Source organism: Mizuhopecten yessoensis, unplaced genomic scaffold (genome assembly GCF_002113885.1).
Source record: "Mizuhopecten yessoensis strain PY_sf001 unplaced genomic scaffold, ASM211388v2 scaffold716151, whole genome shotgun sequence".
Classification (NCBI taxonomy): Eukaryota; Metazoa; Mollusca; class Bivalvia; order Pectinida; family Pectinidae; genus Mizuhopecten; species Mizuhopecten yessoensis.
The window spans coordinates 31,973-52,668 of record NW_018479973.1 but is presented as its reverse complement, the minus strand read 5'-3'; the positions used below and the strand labels follow the sequence as shown (position 1 = coordinate 52,668).

The 20,696-nt window shown below is 37.4% G+C and overlaps 1 protein-coding gene across 3 annotated transcripts; it reads right to left on the bottom strand.

Annotated features, from left to right (window-relative positions):
* Positions 1 to 1,806: 1,806 nt before the first annotated feature.
* LOC110441858 lies at positions 1,807 to 19,068 on the bottom strand. Of its 3 annotated transcripts, XM_021485137.1 has the most exons (4): positions 19,010 to 19,041; positions 5,586 to 5,637; positions 4,945 to 5,372; positions 1,807 to 3,800 (listed from the first exon to the last, which is right to left on the bottom strand). In XM_021485137.1, the coding sequence occupies exons 3-4, from the start codon at positions 5,320 to 5,322 to the stop codon at positions 2,550 to 2,552; spliced, it is 1,629 nt and encodes a 542-aa protein (XP_021340812.1). In that variant the 5' UTR covers positions 5,323 to 5,372; positions 5,586 to 5,637; positions 19,010 to 19,041; the 3' UTR covers positions 1,807 to 2,549. The 3 variants fall into 3 exon arrangements, with proteins under 3 accessions (XP_021340812.1, XP_021340811.1, XP_021340813.1); XM_021485136.1 differs by lacking the exon at positions 5,586 to 5,637 and having other exon boundaries at positions 19,010 to 19,068; XM_021485138.1 differs by lacking the exon at positions 19,010 to 19,041 and having other exon boundaries at positions 5,605 to 5,634.
* Between the last annotated feature and the right edge of the window lie 1,628 nt (positions 19,069 to 20,696).

Here is a 20,696-nt window from a genome sequence, read left to right as displayed (position 1 = left end):
AGTTTAAAAGTAATACCTACACAGATTTACGTTTTGTTGATAATAAAATAACTGGGAAAAAATTAAGTGCACAGTATTCCTAATATAATTATTAACACAGAAAAAGGGTATTTCGGTTCTGACACTGGCCGTAATATCTAGCACAATACATTTCTATGAACGATCTTCCATTGTTTCTGATATGGAACAAAATGATCTATTACACATTAAATACGAATTAGGAATTATATCTGCAGATTCGTTTATTTTTCTTATTTTATGACAATGCAGTTGTAGAATACTTAGATGAATTACGTATTTAAACCATTTTTTATTAAAACTCTGAATTCTCCAATACAAGTATAATCAGCCGTTTATGGTACCTTTACCTCCGATATGCTTTGTGTTCAGTGTATAGTGGACTAGAGCCGATCTACTTGCTCTGTGCTGTACCCTGATGACCTGTAGATGTGCCACAGTATGGCCAACAGTCTGACTGCAGTCCAACACATCCGACCCGCACTGTCCACGCGGTGAAGGTATTCACGCAATGCCCTCCTCCTTGAATATATCTCCTCCATTTGATCTCCAATCGCCCTACAACACCTCCCGACTAGTTGTGCGTCATTTAAATCCCCACTTTCCATTGTTTTTTTATAGAACTATCACACAGTCAAATCAAATATTACAAACAAAATATCTTCTCTTCTACTGCAGTAGCATCCGTCAGAATATAATCAAAACCTTTCCACTTGTAAAAACCCCCTTTTCAAGTTAAATGCGTATGTAAAGTTTCCACGTGCACAAAGTGTTCAGAATGCGGTCGATATGCGTTGTTGTTTGTTTTTCCGTGCTATTTATACCATTCGGTCACATGGAGAAATTATACCAATAAAATACTAGGCCCTCAAATATGCGAAAATTATTTTGTGATATTACTTGATTAATTTAGTTCGTCAAATGATTATATATATTCCGCTGAATAAACGTAGTTTCCCTTGTATTGGTTTATATTTTTTTTCTTTTAAATTCCTAAAGACAAATTACCAAGGCAATGTGCCATATAGGTCATATGAGATAATATGCAAATAACAGAAGTCACTCGATAAGGAAATATGCTTTCTTTAAATATATTGAAACAATTGTCTGTTTTATAAATTACGAAAATGATTGGATACGTAATTCAATCACCGTGATTTGATATATTTTACCTGATGTGAATACTGATTTCATTTACTGATGCTCAAAACATTACAATTGATCACAACCAAAGCTCATCAGATAACAGGCAGAATGACGTTGAGCGTTTAATGGAGCAGTTATCTCCCCTACGCACAGTGTTTGCCTTGGCACAGTACTTGCACAGACAGTACGGTATGTGGTACAGCGTTTGTACTCGTCTCGTGTTAGTCTGTCACTGGAATCTTCTTATCGGGGTCACGAACCTTGTCATCGTTTTGGTTCCCACGCCCCAGGACTCAGTCAGTGTCTTTCATAATACACTTATTGCCGTTCATCTTTATCACTTTCACTGTTTCCAAGTGTTTTTCATTTCTTAATTAGTTTGATTGCTTCCTTGAATCTTTAGCTAGTTCTTCCTGCATCGAAACTTCTATTAGTTTCTGTGTCGGAAGTAGAAATTCTCATGTGTCCTTTTACATCACAAACTATTTGGCTGAATGAAGATTTTAGTCATTTTCATTTATCTCTTAAAACTTTCTGTTAAATCCAATTCAAACCTGCTAAGCTAATTTAATAACATAAATTCCTCGCTTTTTGTGTTCAATCAAATACATATAGTGTCCAAGTAAAACAAAACTAATTAGAGATTGAATATGATTTAATGTTAACGTTATATCCACAAAACATCAACTTATTACCCAACGTTGAGATATAGTTTACATCGAAAACAACCGTTAGTGCTCATTGTTGTTCAATAAATCTATGATTTTGAAAAAGGGCTTGCCGTTATGCTTACATCTTTAAGAAACGAATCAGATTTTTAAAATGTGGATCACATTTTGTTACTGTACTAGAAAGATAAATAAAATATTACATAATGTCATTAATGAAAAACATTTACCCATGTTTCGCTTTTCTATTGTATGCAAAATTATGTAAATGACTAAACCTGTGATTTTATAATGTCACAGTCGGATGACAGGCATCACTATCGAAGTGTGTCATTATTGTTCATACAGTTAGTGAAGTTATTTAAACTTTATTCAATCGTCATGTTATTGACAAGTCAGTCAATATGTACAGTCAATATGAGACTGATAAGTAGCACATTAATAATTACATCACAATTATAGGAAACAATAGTATTTTTTAGTTATTATATTAACACAACACCTCGTATTTGCCACGAAGTTCGAATTAGTAATGAAATGTCTTGCAAGGTATTCCTTATATTTGTTGTGTCATTAGTTATAAATGGATTGGTATTTGTATTGGCGAACCAACTGTCGACACACAAAAACAGTCTACCTAATATCATATCACAATTACATGTAACTATTTGATATTCATTCAGAAGACATCCGGTTTGTCACATAACAGTCTATACATTAAACTATTGGTAAAATCTCCGTTTTGTATCTAATTTTGAGTGGAAGACTATGGATGTTGTTTGCGTTCCTCCCACATCGTTGCCATATATAATTTGCACAGATCCGTTGTAATGGTGCGACTGATTTAGAATATTCTACAAGTTTCGACTTGATCCTGGCTATTTGACTCTTAAGTCTATATGCATTGTTTCTACCATGTTCATGGTTGAACACTTGTAAAGTTTCTTGAATGGACTTGGCGGACATGTACCGACATAGGTCCAGCATGCTGTCAATGTCTGCCGTCCTATCAGGTTGTGTCTTATGTGATGGTACCGCCAAAATGCTGACAAAGAGGCTGTCCGTGAAGACGTTGATGCAGTATTTACCCTTGGCTTTAATATCAGGATTCGCGCCTTGTCGAAGAAAGACCTTTAGCACAGCAGCGTCTACTCCGAGTTTGACACTGGATTTTGCATATTGGTGGAGAACTGATCCACTCAAGGTGCTTTTATTGTCACCAAGGCGGCCAACCTGGTGAACATCAGCATCAAATCGGAACAGTACGTCAGAACATTCTGTGATGAACTTCACAGCCAAAGCCTTCGAGTCCAAATAGGATGCGTATATTTCTACAGTATCCAACAGACAGTGGAGAGCACTCGAGAATGCTGGTCTTCCTACGATAGACTTGTTGCCCTTCTTTTGCATGACTTTTTCATACCGAACCTCATCGAAGTTGGGGTTGGTGTTTGCCTTCAGCAGAAGCTTGAGACATGCCAGATAATACTGTGTATTGATGTAGTCATGGGCACACAAGGAATTGCGTAGCAACGAATATAATGGATACGTGTTGCATGGAGATTTTGTGTTTACATCATGGTGATATTTGATGAGAACCGAAGTCACATCCGGTAAACGTTTGTATCCCTCACGACCAAAGCCTTTCAAAGCACTGTTAGTATATAAAGCATGGTACAAATTCGTGCCCCTCATGACCTCACAGGTATTTACACCCGTTCCAAGCAGTGAATCTAAAATTTCTGATCTTGCTCCGCTTATAGAAAATTCGACAGCTCTAAGAAGATCTTTTTTGTCGTACTTTTGTGACAGTAAGAAGTTCACGGCTTTTGATGAACCAGCTAGGGTAGCTAGGGACAGATATCCACACTTGGCGTGCTCAGGGTATGCTTTGATAACACACTGATTCAGAATTAGGTGAATACTTTCCAGGTGACCGGCGGAGGCAGCGACGTCCAGTGGAGTCACCTATAGAGAATATAAAAAAGTTACTTATGATATACAATAACATTACATGCTACGTGCTGTACGTATTCAGTACTTAAGGTCGAATGAGTGTATTGATAAACGGAAATAGGAAGTACATTCCTAGCTGAAAATCAAATGTAGGGAGACAGTATCACAATTTCCGCATATTCTAATGAGTCTTACAAAGTGCCAAAAATACAGGAAAAATAAGTAGAATACATTGTTGATAATTACATTACCAAAGAGTTTTCATTCTTGACAGAATGTTAGAATACAGAAATACATTGTAGTATAAATACTGTGTAATGAGTCATTATGTTTATGTTTTGTCCATTGTTTAATCTTAAACTGATGAATATTGTATGTTTATTATTGCCAGGACAGTGTGTTCTCTCAATATTAAAGTATTTTAAAGCAACCCAGGCATTAATTCAGTTGGGTTTTTATCAATGAGTCACACGTGTCCATTTTTCTGTACTACTTTCTGAAAACGGCTACCTATTTCACTACTGTGAAGTTTTTCAAGAAAGATAACTCTTACATGCAATTACTATGTGTATATGTTTTATTATAAAATGTCAATTTTTAATCGTTTATAGAGAATTTATTTTACTCAATTTCAGCATTTATTAAATTGATATACATTAATACAATACTAATCTATGTTAGTTTCATTTTTATTGACATTTGTTTGCAAAACATTGTGTCTCATTTTTTTCTTCAAAATTCACTCTTTTTTACATACATTACCATTTAAAATCCTTAAAATTCTGACAACCTATCTTTTTTGGTGGCAGAACATTTTCTTTACTTCAGAGCAATTTAACTTCAAAATTTGAAGAAATTCTACAGAGAAATGGTGACACAAACCTACTAACTTATACTACTTTACAGACTCCATGATATTACTACTTTACATAGTCGGTACTTGTACTACTCTAGTGTTCTGCACTTCATTCATATCCTCCGTACATTGGTACTTCTTTAGTGTACTTATACCATTTTAGTATTCTGCCCTGTTACTTTTTATTATGTATTTGTCATGCTTTGTGTACTAAGTCCGCATCCTTCAAAAATAGTTACATGTATGTCATGAAATATGAAATAGTAAAGATATCATGCGAAACTTTATTGACAACATTACCCCAGAAACGTGTCTAGATGAGGAACTCTCATCCGGGAACTTCAGGTTCTTTGACGGTCTATTGTCGCCTGGTCGATGGGTGAGGAGGATATTTATAATTGTTCTGAAGCCTAAGTATGCAGCCAAATGGATATAAGGGCTCACTTCCGGTTCAAAAGGTCTCACAAAATACCCATGCGTCAATAAATATTCCACCACTTCTGGATTATTGCTGAGAATAGTATGGTGTAAGACATCCATCTGCTTTTCGTCCTTCCACTGAATAAACTGCTCACGGTTGCACATACCTAATAATAATTTCAATTTGTTGCATCCTTCTTTTTTCTTTACAATCGCCAGGCATTCTTTCACTACCGCGGCTACGTTGTCGGACGCCATTTTCCGTGTCTGGTTTTATCGTTGGCCACTACCACCAAAGCGTCAGTGCCCTGTAAAACAGCCATGATTATAATGATGTATCACATGCTTTCTTTAACAATATTGGACTACGGAATGTTATCAATGGAGTGGTGCTTTGAAGTGAATGACAGTTGATGTAGTTATTCCTTTCTGTATAAACATATTAATTCCACTGACAATGCCAGAGCGTCTACAGTATAATCGGTGTCTGGCACTAGCTGTACACTGCAGATAACACATACCTATTCTTTGTTTAAATACCTTCACTGCGACGCCGGCAACTACTGGGTAAAGCTGTAGAGTAGAAATTAAAGAAACTCTTGACTCACGATTTGTACTATATAACCAATACGCAAATATATATGATCGAAAGGAAGTTTGGTATAGGTATTAAGATAGATGTTAGAACTATAGATCTGGAAATAATAATAATAATAATATACAACATTTATATGGCGTCCTATATAATTTGTAAAATTACTCTAAAGCTCTTTACAACATATGGATAGTAGCAATGGTTATAATTGTGAAAACAAAAAACAAAGGCTTACAATCACTTTTATACATTTAAGCAAGCAATGTGCACATAATTGAACAAATAAAAGGGTGGTATTTACATGACGTCTTTGCAAAGATTCTAAAATGGAGACGTGAAGAGGTGAGTTTTGATGTACATCTTTAACATGGCCAGGGTATTTGATTTTCTAATATCAGATGGTAAGCTATTCCACAACGTAGCCGAAACCCTCCAAAAGCATCTGTTTCCGTAGGTCACAGTACGAGATATTGGGACACAAAACAAAGATTCTGACTCCGACCGCGGTGATCGTGACGGATGATACAGGGTAACAAGCTGTTCCATTCAGTGCCTTATATGTGTACACCAGAATTCTGTACTGCGACCTGTATCGTACAGGTAACCAGTGCAACGAATAAAGCACAGGTGTGATGTGCTCTCTCTTTCGAGTACGAGTAACTAGCCGTGCTGCAGTGTTCTGGACCCTTTGCAGACGACTAGTTAGTTTTTCAGATATACCACAGAGCAGGGCGTTACCATAATCCAACCGCGAGGTAACTAGTGAATGCACCAAAATCTTGCATGCATCTGCAGTTAAAAACTGCCGAATACAGCCGATGTTCCTGATCTGGTAGTAACAGGATTTGGCAATAGCGTTCACTTGTTTCGCCATGTTCAGTGAACTATCAAAGTATACCCCTAGGTTTTTAACAGCTGGAACAGTCTCAATAGTTCTGGCACCGACCTTGAGCTGGAGAGCCATTGTTTGATGACACTTTGGGGAAAAGACGATTAGTTCCGTCTTTTCCTGATTAAGCTTAACCATGTTGGCGTTCATCCAGATACTGATATCTGTCAGACAAGCTTCCAGACTTTCTGGGACTGTATTCCAACTGTCCTGTGTAAATTTGTGCGTCATCGGCATAGCAATGATAGCGAAGGCTATGGCGACGACAAATCTCTCCAGTCGGTTTAGAGTACATACAATATTTTCGTGGTCCTAACACCGACCCTTGAGGAACCCCGAAATCTAGTACTTTGTCATGTGAGGTGGAAGATCCGATGGCAATGCAGAAGCTATATCATTATGCACACGTAGGAGGGCCGTCTCAGTAGAGTGTCCCATAACTAAACGCCGGGACACAACCTTCTCCAAGATCTGAGACAGAAAAGGCAGATTCGAAACTGGGCGGTAGTTTTTCAACTCATCTTTGACTCCACCAATGATTTGTTCATGATTGAGGTAATCAAATGAAGCAGTGCTTCAAGACACTTAATAGGTCTGTAGGCAGTGGATCAAGCTCACAGGACTTCGACTGCAAGGTCATGATAATGTTGCGCAACTCGTCCTGGGTTGTTGGCGAGAGCTTTGCCAATGGTTCCCCATCAAATGCAATGTCAACAGTCATGACAGAGATGTCAATGTCAGCAGAGGAGTTCACTTCGGCAATATTTTTCCTGATTGAGCTGATTTTATTCAGAAAGTAATCACTGAACTTGCTTGCTAAGTCTTTTTCAGAATTACAGCTTGGTAGGATCATTTCACCTTTCTGTCCCATTAGGTTTTTTGTGAGTCTATTATCCTTGCTGCATTCTTCGATTCTTTTCGAATAATAAGCCTTCCTTGACTGAAAGAGTAGTGGACCAACTAGCCAACATTGCTCTCTATAAATCTGTTGGTGAACGGTTAATTTGGTCTGTCGCCACTATCTCTCTGCTTTCCTCCGGTTCTGTTTAGTTACGCAGAGATTTTCATTAAACCACGGGGCATTTGGAAGTGTATGCTTCAACAAGATCATCAACCTCACCTCGGAAAGGTTGCTAATACAAGTTTGGTATCCATCAAATACAATGAAAGTTGTCTTATTAAAACGACATTTCGATATATTATCGTGGTAATACTGTGGAGTTACTGTATCACCGAATATAGTACATTTATCTCATTAAAACGTTATATTATCGACGTATAACCGTGCATACACTGTATCACCTTAGTTAAGTTATGTCGTTAAAAACGTTTCATTATCGACGTATTGGGTAGTTACTGTTTCACTTAATATTATACATTAATTTCATCAAAACGTTTTAATATTGATACTGTATCACCTAATACAGTGCAGTTATTTCATTAAAAAGGTTAAATTATCGACGTATTACCATGTAGTTTCTGTATCACCAAATTTAATACAATTATCTCATTAAAACGTTACATTATCGACGTATTGCTGTGTAGTTACTTTATTACCAAGTATAGTATAGTTATCTCATTAAAAACGTTATATTATCGACGTTTTGATGTGAAGTTACTGTATCACCTAATATTATACATTTATCTCATTAAAACGTTTTAATATTGACGTGTTACTGTGTAGATACTGTATCACCTAATACAGTACAGTTATTTCATTAAAAAGGTAAAATTATCGACGCATTACCGTGTAGTTTCTGTATCACCAAATATAATACATTTATCTCATTAAAACGTTACTTTATCGACGTAACATGAACTGGTATGTCGACAGACTACCGACACATAGATAAATATGTTGACAGAATACCGACACATGAACTGATATGTCGACAGACTACCGACACATAGATAAATATGTTGACAGAATACCGACACATGAACTGGTATGTCGACAGAATACCGACACATAGATAAATATGTTGACAGAATACCGACACATGAACTGGTATGTCGACAGACTACCGACACATAGATAAATATGTTGACAGAATACCGACACATGAACTGGTATGTCGACAGACTACCGACACATAGATAAATATGTTGACAGAATACCGACACATGAACTGGTATGTCGACAGACTACCGACACATAGATAAATATGTTGACAGAATACCGACACATGAACTGGTATGTCGACAGACTACCGACACATAGATAAATATGTTGACAGAATACCGACACATGAACTGGTATGTCGACAGACTACCGACACATAGATAAATATGTTGACAGAATACCGACACATGAACTGGTATGTCGACAGACTACCGACACATAGATAAATATGTTGACAGAATACCGACACATGAACTGGTATGTCGACAGACTACCGACACATAGATAAATATGTTGACAGAATACCGACACATGAACTGGTATGTCGACAGACTACCGACACATAGATAAATATGTTGACAGAATACCGACACATGAACTGGTATGTCGACAGACTACCGACACATAGATAAATATGTTGACAGAATACCGACACATGAACTGGTATGTCGACAGACTACCGACACATAGATAAATATGTTGACAGAATACCGACACATGAACTGGTATGTCGACAGACTACCGACACATAGATAAATATGTTGACAGAATACCGACACATGAACTGGTATGTCGACAGACTACCGACACATAGATAAATATGTTGACAGAATACCGACACATGAACTGGTATGTCGACAGACTACCGACACATAGATAAATATGTTGACAGAATACCGACACATGAACTGGTATGTCGACAGACTACCGACACATAGATAAATATGTTGACAGAATACCGACACATGAACTGGTATGTCGACAGACTACCGACACATAGATAAATATGTTGACAGAATACCGACACATGAACTGGTATGTCGACAGACTACCGACACATAGATAAATATGTTGACAGAATACCGACACATGAACTGGTATGTCGACAGACTACCGACACATAGATAAATATGTTGACAGAATACCGACACATGAACTGGTATGTCGACAGACTACCGACACATAGATAAATATGTTGACAGAATACCGACACATGAACTGGTATGTCGACAGACTACCGACACATAGATAAATATGTTGACAGAATACCGACACATGAACTGGTATGTCGACAGACTACCGACACATAGATAAATATGTTGACAGAATACCGACACATGAACTGGTATGTCGACAGACTACCGACACATAGATAAATATGTTGACAGAATACCGACACATGAACTGGTATGTCGACAGACTACCGACACATAGATAAATATGTTGACAGAATACCGACACATGAACTGGTATGTCGACAGACTACCGACACATAGATAAATATGTTGACAGAATACCGACACATGAACTGGTATGTCGACAGACTACCGACACATAGATAAATATGTTGACAGAATACCGACACATGAACTGGTATGTCGACAGACTACCGACACATAGATAAATATGTTGACAGAATACCGACACATGAACTGGTATGTCGACAGACTACCGACACATAGATAAATATGTCGACAGAATACCGACACATGAACTGGTATGTCGACAGACTTCCGATACATGGACATGTATGTTGACATACAAAGTGAACCTAGCGTACAAGACTATCCACACATGAACTTGTATTTCGTCAAACTAAGCGTAATTTAGCGTACAAGACAACTGGCTCAAGCGTTTCATAGTTCCGCTTTGTGTGTACACATAAGCAGTGTTGGCTATTTATCAGAAGGTTATTCAAGGTCACAAAAGGATCTGTGTGATTCTAACCCGCTTACCATTACATTACGTCCTACTGAATAGCAGTCTTAATTTCACCACAATGAAAATGATAGTGGGACGGGGAATTGTAAACGGCAACACATCTCATTTCATTTTTGTCGTTTGAAAGAAAGAACTTTAAATGACCCCTCTCCGTTCCGCAGACTTAACCTTAACAAACATTATACAGGAACCGATTGGTACCCTGAATTAGCCATCGAACCATGTGTAGCGTAGGTATCAATATCATAATTGGACAGTATATCTACATGTCTGACATAGTTACGTACTTAGGTCAGAATCAGTCCTGAAAGATATCTCAGGCTGAGCAGAGAAAACATCTTTATTATTTCGGTTTAGGTCTATTCGTTAATGTTTATGCTGTGCCTCTTTTAACTTAAAATATCTATTCGGGTCCTCTTATATTCATGTTTGATTTGATGGTAATGTGTTGTCGAGGAGTGACATCGATTACCATAAGTATGTTTAACATGCTTAACAACTAACTGTAACAGAAAAGTTCAAAATGGTCAATGAATGGCGATCAAAATGTCAAAAATCAAACGAAAACATAAAAGGCAGATGTAAAAAAAAACTCTTAAAGGAAAGAACAGCACAATAAAGTGTTTAAGTGGATATGCTTAGATATTGATGGACAGATCAACAGATCTCTGGTAATCTAGAGCTATGGAGATATTTAGTGCTTCAGAAAGACATTTAAGACTTGTTTCATTATTATGAAAATATATCGTGTTTGCTGAAACTTAATGCAGTCTAATAGGATTTTTTGCACTATAAATTGTTCGTGACATAATATTCATTGAAGCTAGTCGTTACAAAAGCGCAATGTATGACCCAATCAGAGACGGACAATGGCACTCTCGTCTCTGCGCCTTTCTCTAAAGCTGGAAAATCATTTACGGAATTTAGATTGAATAGTGATAAATTTGTTTTGTGTACATTGGTCAAAATTGAATTTGTTATTGAAGCGATACTTACATCGCAATAACTGGCTTTAATATGTAAAATGATGTGAAAGGTGATAGCAAAAACGTCTTTTTATCAGCGCGATCTACATTGTCATTACTTGGTTTTGTGGTTATATACTGGGTGTACGTTTGGCTAGGAGTCCTCCGATCCTGGGTTGTAAATAATGTTGTCTTTATGGACGAAGACTTAGAAAAAGGATTGGGGAGTAAAGCAGACTGCACTTGGTTGGCGACTACGTGTCTATGTTCAGAGATCCTTTGGTTAAACCCAAGTCTGCCCTAGCCTTTACCCCTCCTGTGACGGTAATATCAGTGTTTTAAATAACGTGATATCTACACAGAGGAAATAGCATAGCACAATATAAACCATTTACGTCCGTGACATAGACCATATGTAGAGTACGATTGGTTGAGTGGTAGTTGTTGCCTTAAAAGAAAACTGTTACTGACCTGTCCCAGACATCGTCGTGTGTGAATATGCAATTTGCACATAAACATGAAAATAGAAATGTAGACAGCTCCCGGACTATGGAAATATTAACATACATATATAATGTCAGTGTCGTTTCATCCTACTCATGTTAATAAACACAGGAATGCTAACGTCACAAGGCTGAAACTATGTAAATCAACACAGAAATATCGCCGTTATCGGATTATAAACATCGAATAAAGCACGGAAATATTAACGTCACATGGTGATTACCATGTTATATCAACTTAGCCACACTAAAACATTGTAAACAAACACAGAAATGTCACCGTCACCGGACCATGAATATGATTAGACAAATAGAAATGTCAACATAACCATACTCTTAACATGTACATTTACAAAGAACAGGAAAATGGTGATGTCACCAGACTTTGTAAACAAACAATGAAATGGCAACTTAACTACACTATAAACATGTAACAAACAATGAAATGTCACCCTCACCGGATCATGAATATGTAATAAATATAGAAAAGTTGCCGTCACTGGGCCATGAATATGTAAACAAACACAGAATTATAGCCGTCACCGGACCATGAATATGTGGATAAACTCAAAAATGTTGCCGTCACCGGACAATGAATATGTTGATTACATGTAACACAGAAACGTCGCCGTCACAGGAATATGAATATGTTAATAAACATAGACATGTCGACGTCACCAGACTTTAAAATGCTAGCTTATACAGAAATGGTGACGTAATAAGACTCTAAATATGTAACAGAAACCCGCAGGTATACGGAAATCAACAGATTAATGATGAAATATAATGGTAATGAAAGACAGCAGACTTTGAACATAGTATCAAAGACATAAAAGTGCCGTCGCCACACTATAGTTTTATAAACCAAGACATAATGGTCACAGACACCAGCCTAATGGGTAAAATATTCTTTCAAGGACCGGAAGTGCCTGTCAAGTCAGTTATCGATTGCATTTATGTGTGTAGTTATGTCATTAAATGTGACATGTCGCAGGTGTCTTATTGATCAGATTCACGACGGTCAATACCAATGTACAGCTACGTCGTGTTATAATTGATACCATTTGTTCATTAAACTGCAGAGGAATAGCACAGCCCGTTTAATGTAACAGTAAACAATTAACCGCGCACACTATTTCTGATTAATCGATCTGTATAGAATCAGGTAGACCTGTTATTAACGCAAAGTGTACATGGGGCTCGACAAGTTAATGTCTGACTAAAGGTGAACAATAAGATATCCGAGTCTCTCACTCTCTGAACACAACATGTGTGGTTAATCGAACGGTGTTATTACTAGAATGTTAACATTCACATGATGTACACGTGTACCTAAAATGTATACCAAACTACATACCTTATAAATACCGTTAGTGTTCGAAAAAGGGTTTCTCAAAGGCTATTTGTCTCATAGAACCAATGTGATCGTACGATTTCAACTTGAATTCGCATTGTATACAACATGTACTTGTTGTCAAATGTAAAAACTATTTCACAGAAGCCTAAGTTATTCTCATCTCCGCCTACTAGTTCTATCCTTCATACGTAAATAACCCAGTTATATCTTACATACGTTAATACCCCGGTTCTATCATACATACGTTAATAACCCAGTTCTATCCTACATAAGTTAATACCCCGGTTCTATCCCACATACGTAAATACCTCAGTTCTATCCTACATACGTTAATACCCCAGTTCTATCCTACATACGTTAGTACCCCGGTTCTATACTACATACGTTAATACCCGAGATCTATCCTACATACGTAAATACCGCAGTTCTATCCTACATACGTTAATACCCCAGTTCTATCCTACAAACGTTAGTACCCCGGTTCTATACTACATACGTTAATACCCGAGATCTATCCTACATACGTAAATACCGCAGTTCTATCCTACATACGTTAATACCCCGGTTATATCCTACATACGTTAATACCCCGGTTCTATCCTACATACGTTAATACTCCGGTTCTATCCTACATACGTTAGTACCCCGGTTCTATCATACATACGTTAGTACCCCGGTTCTATCCTACATACGTTAATACCCGAGTTCTATCCTTCATACGTTAATACCCCGGTTCTATCCTACATACGTTAATACCCCGGTTCTATCATACATACGTTTGTACCCCGGTTCTATCCTACATTCGTTAATACCCCAGTTCTATCCTACATACGTTAGTACCCCGGTTCTATCCTTCATACATTAGTACCCCGGTTCTATCCTACATACGTTAATACCCCAGTTCTATCCTTCATACGTTAATACCCCGTTTCTATCCTACATACGTTAATACCCGAGTCCTATCCTTCATACGTTAATACCCCGGTTCTATCATTCATACGTTAATACTCCGGTTCTATCCTACATACGTTAGTACCCTGGTTCTATCATACATACGTTAGTACCCCGGTTCTATCCTACATACGTTGATACCCCGGTTCTATCCTTCATACGTTAATACCCCGGTTCTATCATTCATACGTTAATACTCCGGTTCTATCCTACATACGTTAATACCCCGGTTCTATCCTACATACGTTAGTACCCCGGTTTTATCCTAAATACGTTAATACCCCGTTTATATCCTACATACGTTAGTACCCCAGTTCTATCCTACATACGTTAGTACCCCGGTGTATACTACATACATTAATACCGCAGTTCTATCCTACATACGTTAATACCCCGGTTCTATCCTACATACGTTAATACCCCGGTTTTATCCTACATACGTCAATACCCCAGTTCTATCCTACATACGTTAGTACCCCGGTTCTATCCTACATATGTAAATACTTTGAATCATGGGATGTTTTCGCAATACACACTTTCATTAAAGGATACAAATAGTCTTAAAATACACATAGCATATTTGTTAAGTAAATATGTACGGCAGTAACCAAATATTGAAACACAATACATGAAAAATAGACTATTAAAGGGTACATTTATAATTCCAAATGTGAAACACAATACATGATAATAAGTATATAAAAAGGTACATTTAAAATTCTTCTATTGTAAGTTAATATCATAATATTGAAACACAATATCTGAAACCTGACCTAAAGCAAGGGCTATTTAAAATTCTTTCTGATATTGAATATCAATATGTGTCAGTTTCTAATCCGTTTATTGTTACAACCATAAAGCAGCACTAGTGAGGAAAAGATATTTTGGTAGGCGACAATGTACGTACAGATTACACACCGAGGATCAAAGTAATACATTACAATACATAACGGACCTTATCAAACAAGCTGACGTAAGACTGATTAGCGTCGTACGATACCCAATAAAAGCTCCGATCTATTTGTATAAAGGGTTAAAACATCGAAAAGACGAAACGCTTTTGTGGCTATACAGTTAGCTAGTGTTAAAAGAGCCGAGGGACGGGCAAAGTCTGATATGCTTTAAAACACACCTTCTTGCATATAAACCACTATTACAAATATCGCAGTGTCACAAACCGGGACTCATCGAAAATAGGATGACAACAACAGGAACAAAGAAGACAAGAACAAAACAAAAGACAACGATAACCCTAACCCTAACAGAGGAGATATAAAAACAAAAGACAACGATAACCCCAACCCTAACGGAGGAGACTCGCAGTGTCACAAACCGGGACTCATCGAAAATAGGATGACAACAACAGGAACACAGAAGACAAGAACAAAACAAAAGACAACGATAACCCAAACCCTAACAGAGGAGACACAAAAACAAAAGACAGCGAAACCCCTTACCCGATATAAAAACAAAAGACAACGATAACCCCAACCCTAACGGAGGAGACACAAAAACAAAAGACAACGAAAACCCTAACCCAAACAGAGGAGACACAAAAACAAAAGACAACGAAAACCCTAACCCTAAAAGAGGAGACACAAAAACAAAAGACAACGAAACCCCTAACCCTAATAGAGGAGACACAAAAACAAAAGACAACGAAAACCCTAACCCTAACAGAGGAGATATAAAAACAAAAGACAACGGTAACCCCAACCCTAACAGAGGAGACACAAAAACAAAAGAAAACGAAAACCCTAACCCTAACAGAGGAGACACAAAAACAAGACAACGATAACCCCAACCCTAACAGAGGAGACACAAAAAACAAAAGACAACGATAACCCCAACCCTAACGGAGGAGACTCGCAGTGTCACAAACCGGGACTCATCGAAAATAGGATGACAACAACAGGAACACAGAAGACAAGAACAAAACAAAAGACAACGATAACCCTAACCCTAACAGAGGAGACACAAAAACAAGACAACGATAACCCCAACCCTAACAGAGGAGACACAAAAAACAAAAGACAACGATAACCCCAACCCTAACGGAGGAGACACAAAAACAAAAGACAACGATAACCCCAACCCTAACGGAGGAGACACAAAAACAAAAGACAACGAAAACCCTAACCCTAACAGAGGACGAAAACCCTAACCCTAACAGAGGAGACACAAGAACAAAGACAACGAAAACCCTAACCCTAACAGAGGACGAAAACCCTAACCCTAACAGAGGAGACACAAAAACAAAAGAAAACGAAAACCCTAACCCTAACAGAGGAGACACAAGAACAAAGACAACGAAAACCCTAACCCTAACAGAGGAGACACAAAAACAAAAGAAAACGAAAACCCTAACCCTAACAGAGGAGACACAAGAACAAAGACAACGAAAACCCTAACACTAACAGAGGAGACACAAGACCAGAAGACAACGAAACCCCTAACCCTAACAGAGGAGACACAAAAACAAAAGACAACGAGAACCCCTTACCCTAACAGAGGGGGACACAAAAACAAAAGACAGCGAGAACCCTTACCCTAACAGAGGGGGACACAAAAACAAAAGACAACGAGAACCCTAACCCTAACAGAGGAGACACAAAAACAAAAGACAGCGAAACCCCTTACCCTAAAAGAGGAGACACAAAAACAAAAGACAACGAAACCCTAACCCTAACAAAGGAGACACAAAAACAAAAGACAACGAGAACCCTAACCCTAACAGAAGGGGACACAAAAACAAAAAACAAGCAAAACCCTAACCCTAACAGAGGAGACACAAAAACAAAAGACAACGAAAACCCTAACCCTAACAGAGGAGACAAAAAACAAAAGACAGCGAAACCCCTTACCCTAACAGAGGAGACACAAAAACAAAAGACAACGAAAACCCTAACCCTAACAGAGGAGACACAAAAACAAAAGAAAACGAAAACCCTAACCCTAACAGAGGAGACACAAAAACAAAAGACAGCGAAACCCCTTACCCTAACAGAGGAGACACAAAAACAAAAGACAACGATAACCCCAACCCTAACGGAGGAGACACAAAAACAAAAGAAAACGAAAACCCTAACCCTAACAGAGGAGACAAAAAACAAAAGACAACGAGAACCCTAACCCTAACAGAAGGGGACACAAAAACAAAAGACAACGAAAACCCTAACCCTAACAGAGGAGACACAAAAACAAAAGACAACGATAACCCCAACCCTAACAGAGGAGACACAAAAAACAAAAGACAACGATAACCCCAACCCTAACAGAGGAGACACAAAAAACAAAAGACAACGATAACCCCAACCCTAACGGAGGAGACACAAAAACAAAAGACAACGATAACCCCAACCCTAACAGAGGAGACACAAAAACAAAAGACAAGGAAAACCCTAACCTTAACAGAGGAGACACAAAAACAAAAGACAAGAAAAACCCTAACCTTAACAGAGGAGACACGAAAACAAAAGACAACGAAAACCCTAACCCTAACAGAGGAGACACAAAAACAAATGAAAACGAAAACCCTAACCCTAACAGAGGAGACACAAAAACAAAAGACAACGAAAACCCTAACCCTAACAGAGGAGATACAAGAACAAAGACAACGAAAACCCTAACCCTAACAGAGGAGACACAAAAATAAAAGACAACGAAAACCCTAACCCTAACAGAGGAGACACAAGAACAAAGACAAGGAAAACCCTAACCCTAACAGAGGAGACACAAAAACAAAAGACAAGGAAAACCCTAACCCTAACAGAGGAGACACGAAAACAAAAGACAAGGAAAACCCTAACCCTAACAGAGGAGACACAAAACAAAGGAAAAGATAGCAACAAAATCAGAGAATACACTGTAACAAAACAAAGGGCAACAATAATACAAGAGAAGACACCAATGCAAAGAAAATAAGAACAGTCAATGAGGAGACAACAAAATTAGAAACTCAACAACAGCAAATGAGGAGACACCATACAATAATAACACAGCAACAAGAACTGAGGAGACACAGAAACAAAATGGAAATACAGCAGGAACTGAGGAGACACCAAAACAAAATGGAAATACAATAACAGGAACTGAGGAGACACCAAAACAAGAAATACAATAACTGTAACCGAGGAGACACCGAAACGAAATCGAAATACAGTAGGAACTAAGGAGACCCCAAAACAAGAAACGTAATAACTGAGGAGACACCAAACTAAATAGGAATACAACAACAGGAACTGAGGAGTCACCAAAACGAAACGAAAGGCAGCATCCTCCTGCATACTGTATATATAATATAGTTTTAATTAAGGTGTTTATATAATTGTTTATATTTAACAAGGTGTTTATATAATTCAACGGAATAATGAAATAGTTGTGTAGGGTGCTTTAAAACATTCACGTTATATGAAGAAAATACTGTTATTAGACCTTCCAATGAATGTACGCCCTCTGTGATTTTCATACATATTTACACGAAAAAGTATAATGTGTTTTGTAAGATAGCTAAAATCATAAACAAAACAAACACAAATGTATTAACACAAAAGGACATTTTCGGATTTTCAACCGATACACTTTGCACGATTACCCGACAAAGGAAGACAGATAGCACCGATATACTATTATATACATGTTTGTACGTTTCTGATCAAGGTTTTCAGCTGCATTTTTATAAACGCATTGGTTCTCACCTAATCTCCAAGCGATGTGTGTTAAATCTAACAATTGCTAATTTTATGTCCTTTCTAATACACAAACATATACACATAACGGATATTATATTTCATTTACTGCCATTCTTGTTTCACTAATATATATTTTCTATGCATACTGACCTGTCGCCTGCCACCACCGTCTGTGCCTCCCGATATCAGTATGTCGTAGCTCACTGCTGTACTTGGGTACGTATGCCTTAGCTGATCGGGATTAGACAACAGTGAACAATGGGAGATTTGACCCAGCACGCGGGTGGGGAATTAGGCCACTATGTTTATTTATTTAAATGTCGTTTGTATTTTGAATGTGACTTTAAATGTCCTGTTATACAATTTGTCCACTCTACCTTAATAACTGTACGGTAATGTTTCAATCTTTTCATGTCATTTTTTTTCTTCTTCTTGATCTTGTTGTTTGCTAAACTGCCATTCAATACACGTAAGGGCAATAGTAATGGTATTTGGACAAACGATGGCAGGATGGTGATTCGTAACAATACTGGCGATAAAGCTGTTGTCACAACCATGAGCGAATTATCCTCTTATCATGATATCGCCTGCCTACTCAAATCGAGTTTGTCCTAACCCATCAAAAAAATCCTTTTCGCCGCATTTGTTGCGGCTTTCAGACAGATCGCTTAATCACAGTATCACAGTACCCCTGCCTTCTACATCTGGAATAAATGAATCGTGCGCTACAGAAAAGCTCATTTATGTTTTCAAATATGTTGATATAAAAAGGTTCCCTACCATATGATCGTATTAGAATTCAATATCCATCCAATTACTTTATTGATAAATATAGCCAGTATGTATTTACAACAGTCCCATATTATGCAACATTTGTGGGTCAATCCACAAACCAGTTCAGAGTATATTTCCCTACTATTGTGTGTATCATAAAAGTAGGTATACATATTGTGTACTAACCGTTTGTGACCGACATGTTCTTAACCATTAATCTGCTGTTTATAAATTCACTATGTTCAAATTTTATAACTAAATATGTATATATGAGTTATATTAATGAATAACCCTAGGATTAAAAAATTTCCATGTGATGTATTTGTTCATTATGATGTTACTCCTTGTGTTTAAAATTATATTTTCCATTCAGTTTGTGAGTATTATTATATGTAGACTGTTGTAATGAAATTTAGTCGGACATATATGTTCACTAGTTTCACTTTATATTTAGTTCATATTAAACCTTAATTTTGATTATCTACATAAAAGTGGCATCATCCTACCTGATTGATAATATTGTACAAAATGTGTTCCTGTATACATTAGACACCTTTTGTATCGGTGTTTAATGTATGGTACATATTCATTGACTTTCTTATGCTCAATGTTACAGTTTTATATGTATGTAAACATACTTGTATATGCTTATTCACAGTCCCCCAATCATTGTCCCTTTTCTAGTTGTTTTACATTTCAGTCGGGTTTTTCACCATTTACTTAAAATAGTGAAGCTCACGCATTACAGTGTTACTTGGTTTGTCATGTAAGTATAGATAGGCTCTTGTCTGTACTAAAATAAGTCTTATAGATGTAAGTCTTGTATTGCTCTTCTCCCCCGTAGCTATAGCTTGCATTCCTTTTATATATAGTAAACGTTTATCCAGAATCAATTCAAGTCACCCAGCAGTACAAGGTTATATCAACAAAAAACTTGCTCCGTGAATCATATCTAATAACACATCTGAGTAAGCTTTTGTATAATCTTATTATGTATGTCACATCTAATGAAACGGGGTGTAATTGAGAATTCACACTTTTATTGGGTTTTTTTTAATGGGGG